This window comes from Balearica regulorum, chromosome 17 (genome assembly GCF_011004875.1).
Source record: "Balearica regulorum gibbericeps isolate bBalReg1 chromosome 17, bBalReg1.pri, whole genome shotgun sequence".
Classification (NCBI taxonomy): domain Eukaryota; kingdom Metazoa; phylum Chordata; class Aves; order Gruiformes; family Gruidae; genus Balearica; species Balearica regulorum.
In genome coordinates, this window is record NC_046200.1 from 16,432,029 (window position 1) to 16,449,703 (window position 17,675).

Sequence of the window (17,675 nt, forward strand, 5' to 3'; positions counted from 1 at the left end):
AAAATGCTGCGGACCAACCTGCATTGCTGTCTGATATCAAGCAAGGCTCAGGAATCAGTAATAAAAAATGTGATTAGAAGATCATCCTGTGTCTACAAATTGGAATGCAAAATGGGGTGCGTGCCAGAAAAAGTGATCTTTGCACTGCAATCAAGTTACCAAGTTGTAATGATGACCCATAATCATAATGATTATGGCATGGAGCATTACTGGGCAGTGAGAACCATGCACTAATAAAAAAGCTGGTAGACAATACAGTTTTTTCACACGCCTTGTTTCATTGCCCTAAAGATTTTGGTCTGGAAGTATAATAAGAAGATCCATCCAGGTAAGAGCCGACCAAGACAGCTATTGCTAGACCTATGAAGAATGGCCTTGTTTCTGTGCTGGAGTACTTAGTTCAGAGTTTGAACGACTCCTCTTTCGTGTTTCGTATTTCAGTCACCAACAGAAAAGAAAATTAAAGGGAAAACAGAGACAGGACAAATAAGGAGGAAGAAACTGCTGCAATGAGTAACAGTGGGGAAAGGTCACAGGGCAAATTTTAAAACTGGGGAGGAATGTGACATACCCAACGCGATACAAACCTTACTGAGCTTTGGTCTGTCGTAGGGCAAGTGCCTGTCCATCGTGCACATCACAATCCTGTCCGAGAAACCCTCCTGGCGCAAGGTCTCTGCACAGACCAGTCCAGCTGCCCCTGAGGGAGAAGGAAGACCGGCGGCAGCCGTGGCCATTGGGCGTTTGAAGGTCTGAACCCTTTGCTCCTAAACCGCACCTGGGCTGACTCCAAAACCACCATCTCTGCTAGCCCTGCCCTCACTTCACAGCCCTCCCCCAGTCATGCAGCTCGCGCGGGAAGCCGGTCAGGGTGGGTGCACCAGGCAGGAGGAGGGACCTTCTGCCTGTGGAGCACGGCATCAGTCCTCTGCGGGACTCGCCTGTCCCTAAACTCACGCAAAGCCCCAGCGAGCACAGCTGAGGAGCGCGGCTGGCACCTACACACCTCTCACAAGTGGAGGGGCACAGGTGGCCGCTCACACCCTGGTGCTACCCTGCTTGGGGAAGGGTCTTGCCGCTTCCCCTCCGCGCATCCGGCTCCTGCTGAGTTTACAGCCAAACACGGGGGGAAGGGAGTCCTCCCTTCTTCTTGGCTGCGTGCTTCACTGTAGAGGATTTTGCATGCCATTTCTTTGAGGGTTTTTTTGTTTGCTTGGTTTTAAACACAGAAAAAAGGCTAACTGAAACAAAAACCTGCCTTGGGGCGTGCTGTCCCGCTGCAGGCAGGCAGCCTGATGGCCAAGCCTCTCAACCTGACCTGAGAGCTCAAGCAAGAAGTCCTGACTCTCTTCTCAACCAAGGAAGCCTTGCCCAATGATGAGTGTTGTAAGGGCCACAGTTTCTGTAATACCACTGAAAGAAGATGGACCTGGACAGTATCATGGTTTGGTCTGTCCACAAAACGCTCCTGTTGATGGAGGCAGGGGACACTGAAAGAAGTGACGGGTGGGTGGGCATCCCGTGCACACTGCCTGGAGCATGCCGAGCCAGGACTGATGCTGCACTGATGCCAGGATGACCCTCACATGAGCAAGGGGCCGCGGTCGCTTGCCCTCGGCATGGCTGGGTCATGGTCCTCGATGCAGGGCTGGATGGGTAGTCTCTTCCCAACACCTCTTCCTCACAACCCCAGCTTTGAAATCTCCTTTCCCATCCACCAGAACACACCTCGGTCTTTAACAGACCTGTAAATTTAGCTGGTCAAGCCTGAGACAGTTCCTCGAGCACCGGCTAGCGCTGCCTGTGCAGGGACCTTGCTGGGGACGTTGATGAGCGCCCAGCCCAGCGCACACCAGGACGGCCCAGCTGACCGCAGGGAACAGCGGTCGCACACCCTGGCTTTCAGTCAACAAACCGCAGGGGCACAGGGAAGGAAAAATGTCACCCAGCAGCAAGGGAAAAGCCAGCCAGGCTGGTTTTTCCCCCTGCTCAGGCTGCAAGCTGCAACTTAGATGGCAGGAGCGGACCACAGCATGCTCCCCATTTCCACAGCTTGGACCTCGTGGCCTGGGGGCTGTAATCAAGTAAGAACAACCCATGTGCCAGAAGGAGCCGTTCCCTCCCAGCCCCAGGTCCAACACCGGACAGCTTGTGTCCTCCCCCCACCCTCCATTTCACCATGACATGGGGCAGCCTAGTGTCCAACCCCTCCCAGAAACAGGCAAAATCAGTAGATGGGATTCACTCCATCAGGCTTTCCACAAAAATTGCAACACAAATGGAGCTGGGACAAGAGGTAAGGTGAGGTAAGGTAAGGTAAGGTGAGGTAAGGTAAGGTAAGGTGAGGTAAGGTAAGGTAAGGTAAGATAAGATAGCTTGGCAGTTTTGCTATTTCATGCAGGGATTTGATATTTCCTGGGAAGATGGAGGAATTTATCTTCAGAGAAGCACCTTGAGGTGACAGCTTTGGAGCTGCAATGGGATGAGACAGAGATGTGCAGGTGCCAAGATGAAAAGGTGTATCCACGTCACAGGAACACCTGAGAGGACTTTACACTTCTCTGTTGTGGAAGTCAGGGGGTGACTGACATACCTGGGGAGGGTGCAGAGCGTTCACAGCACCCACTGCAAAGGGCTGTGGCAAGGAACTACAAAGCTCCACAGACCAGAGGCACCTTTGGACCATTAGTGTGTGGGACAAAAAGGCTCAGGAAGACTCTCTGGTCTGACCCTCTGCACAGGGAGGGACATGGGAGGGGTGACAGAAGGCGCGTGGCACACTGCCCGGGAGGGGGGACACACGGCGGTCCCAGCACATGCTGCACGATACCTGCACCGACGATCAGCACGTTGGTACTGCTCAGGTTGTAGTTGCTCAAGGAGATGCACTTTGCCATCATCTTTGTCCTCCTCTGTGTCTGAAGAGCCTATGCCACCACCACCAAGACAAAAAGTCATTATGTTTCCTCAGCTTTAACCAGGGTAGCCAGGCAGGAATGGGGACAACTACACTATTGTCATAAAACAGCTTGGACAGAGAGGGAACAACTGCACCCTTGTACCCAACCACGACTCCAAACCCATGCTCACCCAAACACCTTTCCACAATCCTGTGCACTACCCCCTTAAAAGGTACAAAAGAAAAATAAATCCATCGTCTTCTGCAAATTAATCCAGGTACACAGAGCTGGGGAAAAAAATAGAAAAAGCAGCCCAGGTATGTCATTGTGCAATTCTGCAACCAGCAGGTGAGATGGAAATGAAGAAGTCCTGTCAGGAACTTTATCCTGCACCTGAGCAGAGCTTGTATACCTCTGATCTCCAAAGAAGCTGATGGACTTGTCCAACCTAACAGAGCACACCCAAGGACCTACGCCACTGTCGCCCTGCTGCATGGATCCCCCATTGCCAGCCATCAGAGGCCAAAATCCGTTTCTGGTAGAGGCAACAGGCTCAACCCTCCTCCTCACATCCCACCCGAATCAGCTGGAGTAGAAGTGCTGCATTCAGGTGACCTCTCTGGATCCAACCCGCACACTGTAAGGGTCCGGCTGGTTCTGAGCTGCCGGATTCACGCTTGCGTGCCAATGTGCATCAGAGGAAGGCTTTTCATGGAAAGAAAGATGGCAGTGGCCTGAATGGCCTTCATGCTGCATCCTGTCTGGGGGGATAAGAGTCCTCCCTGCTCATACCCAGGTTCCTCTCCAGCAAAAGGAGCTGATGTCTGGGCTCAAGGGGGGGCACAGGTGACCTCTGTCATCGCTCTGCCACATTCAGACCCACCAGACAAGGCCAAAAGGCTGGTGGAATAGGTCTGTTTCCATGGGCCAACTAAATTAAAAGATGCTATGAGCTTAAGGAAACATAGGGCACACACCCAGTAAGACCTCCTGAACCCATGGACACCCCAGCTCAGGTGTCTGGCAGCAGGAGGGAGCCTGGGGGGGCACGGGCAGGACAGGACGGGGACACACCACCTCTGCCCTGCTCCACTCATGCCTCCATACGAACTTGGGGCTGTTGCATGAGACAGGATGGGGCGAGGTGGACCTTTGGTTTACCCATGGTGGACGCACACGCATCCTTCTGTTCAGGCACTGCGTCCCCTGCCAGAGAGCCCACAGACAAGCATTTCCCCACCCCACGCACACAGAGCAAAATAGCAAAGGCATGAGCCTCAATTTTGGGAAGCCAGTGGTCCCTCACCTGCTTGCTCGCTCGGATGTACACCTTCTCCTTCTCGATCTTCACCTGAGGGTGACAGAACAGCAGCAGTTTGCAGGACACTGAGCGCCTCCGGTGTGAAGAGAGTGATTACTCCTCTGTGCAACAATTAACGAACACAGCAGCTATCTCACCAGGTCTCCTGCGAGAGTGGCTCAGGCCATGGCAGAGCAGCTCGAGGCCGTGGGATGTTTCCTGCCTCGTACCAACTACACACCAGTGGTCAGTGTAAGACCCGATGTCTATCTCAGGTCCTTCTGTCCCACCCCACTCCGGCTCAAGAGCCCTCCCAGACTGTGCACCCCCACCCTCAGGTCCCTGGGAGGTGTCTGATGCTTGCGGGGGGATGCAAGGGGAGCTGCAGGGAAGAGGGAGAGCTGGGTGAGGTGCTGCTCTCCATGGGCCACTTCCACGTGCTTGGGAAATGTTTGCTCCACACCTTCAATGAGCACACTTATCCTGATGCAAACAGGCATTTTGTGGATGACACCGAGCTGTGTGGGGCAGTTGGTACTCTGGAGGGAAGAGATGCCATCCAGAGGGCCATGGACAGGCTGGAGAGGTGGGTCCATGTGAACATCATGAGGTTCAACAAGGCCAAGTGCAAGGTCCTGCACATGGAACGAGGCACTGACCAGTATGAATACAGGTTGGGGCATAAAAGGATTGAGAGCAGCCCAGCAGAGAAAGACCGGGGGTACTGGTGGGTGAAAAATTGGAAATGAGCTGGCAATGTGCGCTGGCAGCCCAGAAAGCCAACCGTGTCCTGGGCTGCATCCCCAGCAGCGTGACCAGCAGGTCGAGGGAGGGGATTCTGCCCCTCTGCTCCGCTCTGCTGAGACCCCCCTGCAGTGCTGCGTCCAGCTCTGGGGTCCCCAGCACAAGAAGGACGTGGAGCTGTTGGAGAGAGTCCAGAGGAGGCCACGGAGATGATGCGAGGGCTGGAGCACCTCTGCTATGGAGACAGGCTGAGAGAGTTGGGGGTTGTTCAGCCTGGAGAAGAGAAGGCTGCGGGGAGACCTTAGAGCCCCTTCCAGTCCCTGCAGGGGCTCCAGGAAAGCTGGAGAGGGGCTGGTGCCAAGGGCAGGGAGTGACAGGCCAAGGGGAATGGCCTGAAGCTGCAGGAGGGGAGATGGAGATGGGATGTGAGGAAGAAATCCTTCCCTGTCAGGGTGCTGAGGCCCTGGCACAGGGTGCCCAGAGAAGCTGTGGCTGCCCCTGGACCCCTGGCAGTGTTCAAGGCCAGGCTGGATGGGGCTTTGGGCAACCTGGTCTGGTGGAGGGCGTCCCTGCCCGTGGCAGGGGTGGGACCGGATGGCCTTTGAGGTCCCTTCCCACCCAAACCATTCTGGGATTCTGTGATTTCCTGTGCTGCTGCAAGAGCGAAGGTCTCACCTGGAACCTGGGTAAGCTGTCCAAGCCAGGAAAGTCCTCTATGTCACCTGTGCTGATGTTGAAGCAAGCTCCATGCCAGGGACAGCGGACTCTTCCTTTGGACAAAACTCCTGCAGGAAACATGGCAGAGCAGAGTTGGTGCTGCCCTGCAGCTGCCTCCCGTCCCTGCCTGCAGCCTGCCGAGATTGAGCTGCTGTGACCTGGCCAGGGCAGTGATGGCAGAGGCCAGGTCTCCCTCCTGCTGTCCTGGAGATGGTGGACTCCTCAGCTTCTTCACAACGTGAACGCCACTGCTGAGCGAGGCTGACCTCCTGAAGGATGAAGGTTGCTGCCCAGGGCCTCCTGCAGCGGCGGGAGCTGTGCTGCTCCACGCAGAGCAGCTTCAATGTTCAGACTCTGTGAGCAAGTCCCCGTGACACTCCTTTACCCAGAGGTGTCACCTCTCCTACAGGACACATGGCAGATGTTGTGGACCTGGACAGTCAACAGCATCTTGGCTATTTGATGTGGAGTTCTCTTAACTTGCACGTGGGGCTGGTCCAGCCGTTTGCGGTAGAGGCTGAAGACAGTTACCAACTGGGATCCTGTACGAGGGATCCCATCTAAAACACCCTTGCTGACAGTGCCCTTCCAGCGCCTCTAAGCACAGCTCCAAAGCTGTCTGCTCTGCCTGGAATATCACCTCGCTCTCCAGCAGGGCCTGAGGCTGCACCCTCCAGGGTCTGGCAGTCACCTCCACAAGCCCCGGCAGCACCCGGAGCAGGCAGCGCCTCAGGCAGAGCATCACTTATTTAGAGCAAGCGTGGTTCAGACCAGGTCTGGATGCAGCAAGGGGTCTGTACACCACCTGCACAGCACGGGGCGTGCCCAAAGACACGACTTCACTCCTTGCAAGTGTTTGCTCAGAGGCTGCTACCTTGGACTTTGGCTTTCCCTGCCTGAAAGAGCTGGCTCACTATGCCGGGGCAAAGTGAACGGCTACAATTTGGCCCCACCAGACTGGTCCTGAGCTCGTGCCTTTGCTTGTCGAGGCACGACAGTGCCACAGCTTGTCACCCACCCACCACTTCCGCAGCAAATCCTGTGTTCCCAGTCTCAGGGATGCGCCGGCAGGTCTCTGAAAGGCAGGCGGGCTCTCACCTCTGTTGGGTTGGCCACCAGAGCAGCGTGGGGCTCTCCTGCCCCGCAAAGCGGTCTGCTAGCCCCAGGCAAGGGGCTGAGAGCATGGCTGCCTGCGCCCACCACTGCTGCGGGCCAGCAATGGCCAGAGGGTGCTCAGCAGGGTGCTCTGCTCTCGTCCCCAGGATCCCACCTCCACCAAAGTGCCCCCCAGCCCCCGTTTGGGTGAGACACTTCTCCAGCACGCAGCCGCGCCAGCACTGCATAACTCAGAGTCTGGGCAGGGACCTGCCCGAAGCCCGAGCTGAGAAAATGCCAGGGTGCATATTTTTCAGTGCCAAGGTGGGAAACCACTGTACCTCATCCCACTTCAACCACTAACACAAGCAACATTTCTTTTTGCTACTGAAAGGATCCCATCAGCCCAAAGAGCTTCCTCCTTCCCCCACAAACAGGATTTTTATTTACAGGGAGCTGTGGTTTTGTGGGGTTTTTTAAGACTGAATGGCCTGAAAATCATAAGGTGTTTTTTTTTTCCCTTTAAGACATTTTTTTAACTCCTCAGTGGCTGGGAACCAGTAAACAGAACAATATGAAAGGCCCCATAAAACCAGGCTTTGCGTGGGGACAGTGAGCAGCAGCTGTTTCATACCATCCAAGAGAGGTTTAGCTCCAGCTGGAGAATGGAGCAGAAGCCAAATGTAATGGTGCTCATGCCATTTTGTTCTTCAGAGTCACCCAAAGAAGCTCCAGCCCTGTGTCCAGCTGTGGCAAGCTGGGGTCACCAGCAAACCAGAGCTGCAGCGAAGTGCTTCCAGGAGGTTTGTGCCCCCCGGCTCTCTGCCCATGCCTTCCCCCAGCGAGAAGATGCCGGGATGATGCCGATCTGTGCTGTGATGCCCGGCAGCACAGGCGGATGAATGCCACCTTTTGCCATCACTGATGCCCCCGGTTGGTCTCCTAGGACGCGAGGCAGACTGACCTTTGACCAGTGGAGCCCCGTAGTGGGGGCACTTGTGTCCCACGGCGTGGAACTCGCCGCTCTCCTTGATGAGCAGAGCCTTCCCGCAGCCCAGGTCCACTTCCCGCATCCTGCGGAGGAGGAGCATGGAAAACATATGGCAGAGCATCCGCCCGGCAGCGGACGCTGCCCCCTCACCCCGCACCCCAGCCCCGGTCCCGCCAGGCTTCTCCCCCACCCCAGCACCTTCCTTTGTCTTGCTCAGCACTGGCGCCAGGTGACTGAGAGGTGTGGGTCAACCCTGCCACCGAGCCGGCTGCGCTGCTCCCAGTCTGGGGCACATCCAAGCTGGGCCATGGAGCAGCAGCTTCTTCATCCATCGCTGTGCCAAGAGGTGGCCCAAAGCACGTCCCCAGTTGCTCAGGAAGTGGCTGGTGGTCCCCACCCAAGTCCAGGGGGGCAGAATAAAGCTTTGCAGCATGTAGAGGGAGCAAGAAACCAAACTGGCTTTACTGCGACATCACCTCCCCTCCTGGCCCCAGCAGCTCTGCAGGTCCCTGCCAGGCTTGTTGTGTTCACTTAAAGCAAACACAACATTTCTGAGGCTTGAAAACCAGCAGAGGCCATTCTGACCCTTCGCATGCTCCGACCTTGGGGTCCGCCTCTCTGCACCTCAGCGGGTTGTGCTCTGGTCCCAGCCACATCCCAGGGTCAACAACACAGGTCACCTTTTCCTGATAAAACCCTTGGGACCACAGACACCTCTGAGTGACCTCCTTGCCATTCCCCTCAGCTGTTTTGGCAGAGTAAAGCTCACACAGCGACCTGCCCGCCTGCCCTGGGCCGCTGGCCACGGCTCTGCGGCACGGGGGGGCTTTGCCTCCCTGGTGCTGCTGGCCCTCAGCCCCGCGTTTGAGTAGGAGCCAAGGTAACCCTCAAGCCATTCCCCTGGAGAGATTAAGGTGCTCTTTGACAGACGACATTTCTGGTGTGGTACCCTGGACAAAAGCATGATTAGCACAGCAAGGATCCTTTTCACACAAAGCTCTGCAATTTTTAGGCTCTCTGGGTGGCACCTCCCCAGCTGCAGCCACCTGGTCCTTGACCAGCCAAGCCAGGCTGAGGCTCCAGCCACCCCGTCCTGGCCAAAAGCATCTCTTTGCCGATCATGCACCTCATCTGCAAAGACAGAGAGAGCATCCCCATCTGCTGAATGAGTGATTAATGATGCTATTAGTGCTGGAAAGCAGCATTTTAGAAAATCCTTTCTAGCTCCCTTGGCTTGCCTGAGAGAGCTGATCTGCAGCCCTCCGTCTCAGCAGGGCTGTGCTGAGCGATCCCCACCTCTGCACCGGCTGCAGCGTGGGTGCAGCATCCCCAAACAGCAGGTGCGTTGGCCCACAGCAGCTGGCTGCCCAGGTCTCCCCGGGAACGCCATGCCTCCCGTGGTGCTCCGCTTGCTGCAGGCTGGCTGGGCACAGGTTTTGCAAAGCAGCTGCAAATTGCTTTTATTTGCAAGAATTTCCAGGCCCTGCAGACCATATACAGAACTGAGCTGCATTTAGGCAGCTGTGATTAAAAATGTAAAGAGAGAAGAATCCCTCGTATCTAAACAGCTCCTAACCTTTGCACTGGGCAGTCGCACTGTCCACTGAAATGCGAGTCCTTCGACCACACCAGCAGATCATTTCCAGGAGGCTGCCGATTGCTCCTCTCCATAGAGTCTGGAGCTTGGGATGCAGGAGGCTCCAAGCTGAGACCCCCCCACTCCTCCACCTGCCCAGATCTTTGCCAAGGGGATTTTTGCAACTTTCCAGCCACAGGGGCAGCGCAGGCTGCCCAAGCATCGCTGAGTGAGACTGATGTTGCCCTGCACTGTTGTCTGCCTGTCGCTCTCTGCTCTCTCACTACACCTCTGACAGATCTTCATCCCAATATGTCCTGTCGTCACTTCCTTTTCTCTTCCCACCACTCAGGTGCTCCCTTTCCAACCAACAGTCCTGTGCAATCCATGGCCCTGTGTGAGGCACTGAACCTCTTCCCAATGCGATTATCAGCAGCTGCTTCCCTACAGCAGAGCCTTCCAGCTAACCGTGGAGGAAAGTGGAGAGATGAGGAGTGAGCCCTCGCTTTGCAGAGAGCTGGGCACAGAGCTAGTGCAGTCCTGTTGTTCCCTGGATACGTCCTCTCTTCCAGCCAGAAAGCCTGTCCCCGCACAACTTGATGTTTACCTGGAAATCCTGGTCGTTCCCATTGCATGAGGTGGACCATCTCTACAGCAAGCCTGGCACATTCGGGTGGCATTTGGTGTTCCATATAGACCACCGGTGTGCACTCAGCAAACCCCACATGCTCAGGAAAGCTACTGGCCGTGTGCGATCCATGAATGCTGTCCATGCACAATGTGTCCCTGGGTCTCAGATGAATAGGACTCACTTTGCACGCTCATTCCTCTTTGGGTAACATCCCAACTCTATCCCATCACTTGCACTCAGGCTACAGGGACACTTGTCCCAACTCTGCTTCATAGCCATGGAGATGAGACCATGGCTCAGTCCACCAGCACATCTGTAACACCTTCAAACCCTCCTCAGAGAAGTCTTCCTGCAGGTGCCTGCTCCACCTGCATCAACTGTCCCACCAGAGCAATGGCAAATGCTTAATTTCCTTGCTACTTCAGGTGAAAACAGCAGCCGAGCTCATCACGCCTGCCCTTGGGAGCTGTTTTGTCCCAGTAAACTGGCAGCCCTGCTCCCGAGCGATGCAGCTCCGCTCCCTCCCCTTGTAGGACACTTGGCACTTGGAGGTCCTTCTGTCAGCACAAGGGGAATAGAGCAGTACAAGTCCTACTGCATTCCTCAGCTGTGCAGTACTTCAGATAAAACCTGAGTTTCTTGTTAAATGACAACCATAACTCTATGGGAAGATAAGATAAGATAAGTGAAAGAGTTTACAACTTACCCAAGGAACTGTGTGATCTGAGAGAGTTAAAAACAAGACCTGGTGTCTTCAAGGCAGCACACAGCCACCTGCAAGGCTCCTAATCCCACACTCACTCCAAAGTGACCAAGAGAATGATTTATGCCGTGCTGTTCCTCGCTGAACTATTTACTCAGTTGGGAATTTGCCCTGTTGCCCCACTCCACTCCCGGCTTGGGAAACACCAGCTAAAACTCAGCTCTGGCCTGCAAAGGACCTTTGCTCAGGAGCTAGGGGAGTGCTGGGGGCTGTTTTCTGCCTGCAGCTCACTGACATCCCTCAGTTAGCCTGCTGGGAGGCTGCTGGGTACAGCAGTGCCAGAGTTTATCCTCCGGTATCTTTTACTGGTTCTGCTGAGACCATCTTGGTGCCAGAAAGGTAGAAAGGGTGGGCAGAAATAGAACCTTGTGCTCACAGACTCCACCAGCACAACGCAGAGGTGCCCAAACCCATCCTGCCATGCCCATACACATCCCTGCCCAGCACAGCGCTCGAAACAACTGTCCCAGAAAATCCCCAGAAGGGACTCCTCTGGTCTGTCCCATTGCTCACACGAGCTGTGGGACCTTCTTGCAGCACCCCTCTTTGAGCTAGACTCCGTCTGCTAGGAAAAAAGCTATTCTCAACTTAAAATGCGCAGCGATGGCAAGTACACCGGCACCCTCGGTAGCATGTTTCAGTAGCTGAATGCAAACACGGTGGAAGCGTGAGCCCGGTTTCCAGACCGATGCCAGTTTCTAGGCCTGATTTTAGCCAAGGAGCTCCCTGCTTCGGCCGCCTGCAGCCAGGCGTGTTCCCACGGACTGCCGCCAGCCTCCTCGGCACCTTCCCCGCAGCCGGCAGAGCTCCTTGAATCCTTTCATCGACTACCGCGTGCTTCCCGGTCACTATCTATTGCAGCCCTGATCTTCCGACGTCTTTCTTGCACTGGGGCACTGAAGCAGAGCGCGCTCTTAGTAACACCCTACACACGAAGTCAGCAGAAGCTGCCTCATGAACGTTTGGTGTTCAACGTCCTGACACTGAAACAGGACCCTCCCTCTGCAACCAGTATTTCCCCGGATAACCTCCCCTTTTCGCTTTGCTCCAGCTCGGAGGCGATCCCAGTCACCGCCTGTGCTCTGTCCCAGGTCCCCTCTTCCCCAGCCCTGCTGTCACCGCTCGCCTGTGCAGGAGGCAGAGGGTTGCCCATCACTTCCCAGAAGCAGCCCCGCACCCGCTGTGCTTGTCTTGTCCAGTGCATCTCTACCGACACCTCACCCCGCTGCTCACCGGAGGAGGCCATTCACCTCCAGGTCCTGATGGCCATCCAGCACCTCTCTGAGCTGCAGCAAAGCTTGCAGAGTCAGCCACACCTTGTCATGTGAAGATTTAATCCAACAGAGTCCAGTGCATCCCTTTGTAGAGTGGTCTAATACGTAAATTCCCACCACAATGAAAAAATACCCATTTATTCCTAAATGAACTTACCTAACAAGAAGAATTTATAGTCCAGGAAGCCCCTTAAGCTTAGCACAAAGCAGCTTGTATTACACGGATTATTGCAGAATATTATCACAAGCAATTGTTCAACTTAAAGCAAACAGCTGCCAGACTCCCACTGTGTCCCACACACCTGACAACACCCCCTCACTGGAATAAAAACTATTTTGAACCATGTTTTCTCTCACACAAGGACAGAGCATGCTGGGATGTTGCCCATCAGGCTAACGGAACATGCTGCAGAAAAGGCATCTCTACCCCAGAAAAGAAACACCAGCCGGTAAAGCACAGTGACTGGGACAGACACCTTTTAGACTTCAGAAAACTCTTAAACCAGAGTAGTGAAACTGTACGCAGCTGAAGTGTGCTGCCATGAGCAAAAAATTTGGAAAATGGCATCATCCTTGGTGAAAGAGCAAATTGAAAGAGATGAGCTTGGCTAGAAGAGCAAGGCACTGCAGAAGCAGTGGAGCACACCATCTGCCCCATCAGCTCCACCCATGTGCTACTCAGGCTGCTTTGTAAAACTACTGAGGCTGTAAACTTATGAAAAATTGTCAGGGTTGTCTAGCACAAGCTGAGCAGAAGTTCTGCTGCAGAACATCTTTCTAAGACAAGTCCCAGGGAGGACCCTTCAGGGAACAGCAGACCTTCTGGTAAGAAACAGTTGTCACTTGTCCATGATACTGGTTTTTTAAGATGAGAAAAACATTAATTTACCAAGTTAAATTATCATCTCCAGAAACTGTAAAGAGCAGGGTAGGGGCTCCAGTTTGGGGTATAAGGTGTCACAAGTTTTACCTGCAAAGATTTTAGGCACTTACTGTCCATTCTCCAGGTCCTTCACGTGGCACACGGATGCTTCCACCACATCCTTTGGGTTGTGGTAGGGATTGCTGGCAATGGGATGCTCCTCGAGGTGATAACGCCGGGCAGTCCCGTTGACTTTGTAGATCAAGGGGCTGGCTTTCCCGTTGGGTGACATGTCCTCCTTGCTTCTCTCCTTCTCCGGTATCACAACTTCAATTTTCACTTCAACTGCAGGAACAAACAGAAATCTCCATTAAAATGAAGCCGGAGGTTTTGCTGCCATTCTGCCTCTCCCTCCTTCCCTGGACTTTGAAAGGGGCTGACAGATGTCATCAGAACAGACATTTCTGTTGGCTTGCTTGGGAAAATAAAACATTCAATATCAAACTCGGCTTGATTACCTGAGCCCATTATTCCACTGTTCTTTCTCCATCCTTTGCATGCATAAAGTACATATTCTTGCAAGCAGGCATTAGTCATCAGTGCAAAACCCCTCGGTCACAATTCCTGTCCTGTTTGGTGGAAAACAGCTTCGAGCAGCTAAATGTGAGCCATGCCAAGACCTCTGGGGCTCAGACAGGCTTCAAAAAACCCTTTAACGGTTTGTAGATGACATTAACTGAAAGAGAAAGCCAACACCGCATGGTGTATAAATCTGCTTCATTAGGTGGAGACCAATTAATAAGGAACTAGAAATATCCAAAATCATTTCTGCATAAGATTTTCAGCGTAGAGTGAATCTTCAGTATTAAGTGGGAAAAGCAAGGATTGTCCGTTTTACTTAGCTGTGCACTGCCGAACGGGTTTGACGATCAAAGCACCCCTGGCCTGGGGACCAGGGGACCCAGAGACACTCAGCGCATCCCCCCGACCATCGGAGGGTCCCCTCGGCCCCACTGCCACCCTGGGTGCTGTCACAGGGAAGTGGTGGATGCTCCGTGGCACGACTTCACAAAACTACAGTCATTAATATTTACAATAAACCCCAGGGGAGTTCTACAGCGAGCCAGGGAGGTGAGTGCCACAGACTGAAGAAGTGTCTCAAGCAAACGGGAGATTGCTGAGCTTTCCCCAACCAATAAATGTCATGGACAGGAAAAGTTGTGCAGAAGATAAAAATTAAAGCTTTCCCAGCTTTGTCTGTTGTCCCACACCATTTATTGCAAGTCCATCGAGAGGACGGCGGAAGAAAAGGTCGGGGGAAGGTCGTTCACTTAGGATGGGAGAAAATCAAGTGGCCATGGCCGTCCGGGCACTAGAAGCAAGCGGCTGTGTCAAGAGACCTGCGAGTTTTTGCTTTTTGTGCCAGCCCAGCAGGGCAGGGGATGGGGTGGCTTTTCGCCAAAGTGCCAAATCCTCGCACTCACCAGGGGCAGGATTCACCGGGAGCTCAGACTGACAGATCTAGTAATGCCATTTTCTGTGTGCCCATGCTGAACCAACAGAAAATGTGAACTTCTGTCGCAGCATGGCCGCTGCCAGTTGCAGGAGCCACTGTAAATTAATAGGCACAGCACTGTGCATTAAAAAAAAATAAAAAATAATGTTGCTATGAGCAAATTTGTTCCTGGAGCTCTACAGAAGCAGCTCAGCTCCCCGCAGGCACCCAGCAAAGAAGCTGCTTTCCATAAGCACCATTTTCCGATGGCACTTGGAAAAGCAGACACAGATTTTCCAGAACAGAATTAGGAAATATAACGGACATCCGTTTATGTCAGTCCCTGGAAAATCCTATCAGGCAAAGAAACAGGAGGATCATTTCATACAATTAGACAGTCCATCAGTCATTTATCTGGAGCGAACGCGGCTGCGCATCCTTGCGGCCAGATGCCAGAGCCGGGCAGCGTGCTGCTGCTGCCGACCACGGCGCAGGATGAGACCAGGCTGGCAGCGGCGCAGCTGGCGGCTCCGAGCCCCAATGGTGGCATTGGTGCCGGTGAATTCAGGCTCCGGAGAACAACCACCCCACCTCCCACTGGCCCCATGCCCCAATGGGTTGTTTTCCAAACTACACTCGGGTGGGATGAGTGGGTGAAGATGGAAACATAGCCCTGAGCTCTTCGCTTCTTTATTGGTCAGAAAACATACGCAAAAAGCAGCAGGTCTCTGGCACCGGGAGGTGACAGCGTTCCCAGCTGTCACCACTCAGCACTCACTGCTGGACAAATGTCCCAAGGAAAACAAGAAGAGGTATAATCTCTTCCCCCCCTCCTATTTCAGGCTCCACACTTCAGCACTTGCCTCCGTGAGGGGCAACTCCCACTCAGCTCTCCCCAACCTTATATTCCCCCTTCCTCCTCCTCCTCTTCCTCCTCCTCATCCCCCCCCCAGCCCCCCGTGGGGTGTCCCTCTGGCCAGAGACTCGCATTCCCGAGGGATGATCCCTCCAGGAATCCAGGGCTCAGCAGCACCTGCGCTGATACAGCAAACTGCTTCAATCACCATCAGGGAAAATGACATTTAAATGAAATATTTATAAACGCAGGTTTAATTCTGAAATCCGATTGGCACGGCGTGGCTGGGTCCAGCACGCTCCATCCATTTGACAGTCTTTTTCTACAACTGCTAGAAGAGGTTCCTGACCTTAAAGAAAATTGTTTGGAGAGGTTTAGGCACGTGCCTACAAATCTGTGCAGTGGCCGACTCCTCGGGGACCGGCCAAGGCCACCACCGACATGCAGCAGCACTGCCCCGGCCAGAGGGAACAAGGGCGGCAGCTATAGCTTCCAGGGCAGATGTATGCAGCTAGATATATAGATATTGCTGCTTACCCTGTGCCACCAGCACCACTTATATACACACATATATATATGTATGTATGTATATGGGTTTGTGTGTTCACGCATATTTTTAATATATATGTATTTTTTATCTGTACATATGTGTATATATACCCATGTATGTATATGAAGGTCAATGGCAGCAGGCCAGGGCTGAAGTATTTTATAAGAACATACAAAAAAGCAGATTAGCTGAGCATTAGCAGGGGTTAATACACATCCATATACACCTCAGCACTGCCAGCGCTCAGTATTCAAAAATCCTGAGTCAGCTCCCCAAAAATCATAGAATTGCTTAAAATACAGACTCTCGTCAAGACTGTAAATTTTGACCTTTCTTTTTTTTTTTCCTCTCCCAGGTTTTCAGCCTTTACAGCCCTGTGCGCAGCCCCAGGAACTGCGTCCCAGCTCCTTTATCACGGTTGGCTCAGTTGTGGGTTTTTTTCCCCACACTGTGGCCACGATGCTCTTGTGCTTTCATTAACACCTGGCAGTCAGTCATTAATACCCCATCACATCTCCCGTAAATGTACTCCTTCCCCATCACTATTCACAGCCTTGTGGGACAAGCCCAAGCCTCTGCCTGCTTTTAGGCAGGTGCCCGAGACGCGAGGCTGGACTCATCGGCATCGATCCCTGGGAGGGTGCTGGCAGGGGGAGGGCGGCTGGGCTGCGGTGCGGGGCCACGCTCATTATTTTACAAAATTAGAGCAATGAAATGACCCAAGACTTCTTTACCACAGGATTAGGTTCCCAGAGTGGCTCAGTGCCCTTCTAGAGGCTAAATTTAAACTACGGGCATCAGACTGTTTGAAGTATCATACTTAAAAGGGTAGAAACAAGGAAAATAGTAAGCTAATACGGTAATGCGGGGGAAGAGAGAGCTGGCATGAGCCAAGAGTTGGCTTGAATCCGGGGCAGCCTGGGTAAGACGGAGATGCCTGGCCGAGGAGATGGAGGAGCTGGGGAGGCAGAGGGGAGAGCTGCGTGTCTGCCCTCCCCAGCACAAAACCCTGCGACGCCTCTGGGTTTGCTGCTGCGGGGCTGCGGTGCAGGGAAACGAGCAGGGAGGGCAGGGAACAGCCTCGTACCGGCCGTACGGCGCCGATGGCACCGGAAACCAGAAAAGCATCACGGGTGACGATGATGGAGGGACCAGCAGGGTCCAGTGGGCATGGCCAGAAAGACCAGGTTACCCCGGGAGGGGTTATTTTCCCGCAGCCAGCACAGAGTAAATCCACCATGGGACACGTTTGGGGTCTCATTCTGCCCTGCCAGCGCTGCGCATTCCGGGCATCCCCCGGGCTTGCCCGCGCCCCCTCTTAACTGCACACCTCGATGACAACTACTTTAGGTGGCCTCAAAGAGACTCCAAACTATTTCTATTAAAAACGGCAGACCTAACGACAAAGCCGTCATGTCAAACGTACCCGGCTCTACCCTCCCTCTCCAGACGCCCTGATCAGCGAATGCTACGCTCCCAAAAACCAGGAGGTAGGACTTGCCAGCCAAGCCTGGGGGCACCCTCAGAGCCGAGCTCTGAAGGATGCACAGCCCACGGCAGCCTCTCCAGCAGCATGCAACATCCCTGCGAAGGGGACATGTTCCCCACTCAGAAATACATCCTCCGCGCAAGGGCCAAGCCCACCCGCAGACACGCCGTGCTGTGCCAGAGCTGCTGCCCTGCCCCACCATCAAGTGCTGAGCCCAGCAGAGAGTGCAAAGGAAAATGATCACAACTTTACAGGTTTTGTAAGCCGCTCTCCCACGCCTGGTGCGGAGATGGTGCTGCTGCAGCTCACACCAAGCAGTCGCTGGCGCACGATGGTTCCCTTTCCCCGGCATCCTGACCTGGCTGCCTCCCCTGGAGCAGGTGCTGGGATCCCACGCAGACTGCCAGCTGGCAGCTCATCGCGTATGCATCA

General features: G+C 53.9%; 1 protein-coding gene across 2 annotated transcripts in view; it reads right to left on the reverse strand.

Moving 5' to 3' along the window:
- AIFM3 (AIF family member 3) overlaps positions 1 to 17,675 on the reverse strand; it is a 46,339-nt gene that overhangs the window by 17,307 nt on the left and 11,357 nt on the right. For both annotated transcript variants that reach the window (XM_075769743.1, XM_075769744.1), the window contains 6 exons: positions 12,985 to 13,198; positions 7,721 to 7,830; positions 5,620 to 5,729; positions 4,207 to 4,251; positions 2,831 to 2,927; positions 588 to 700 (listed from right to left, as the gene is read on the reverse strand). In XM_075769743.1, the coding sequence (XP_075625858.1) occupies positions 588 to 700; positions 2,831 to 2,927; positions 4,207 to 4,251; positions 5,620 to 5,729; positions 7,721 to 7,830; positions 12,985 to 13,198 (689 nt within the window). The remainder of the gene's footprint in view (positions 1 to 587; positions 701 to 2,830; positions 2,928 to 4,206; positions 4,252 to 5,619; positions 5,730 to 7,720; positions 7,831 to 12,984; positions 13,199 to 17,675) is intronic.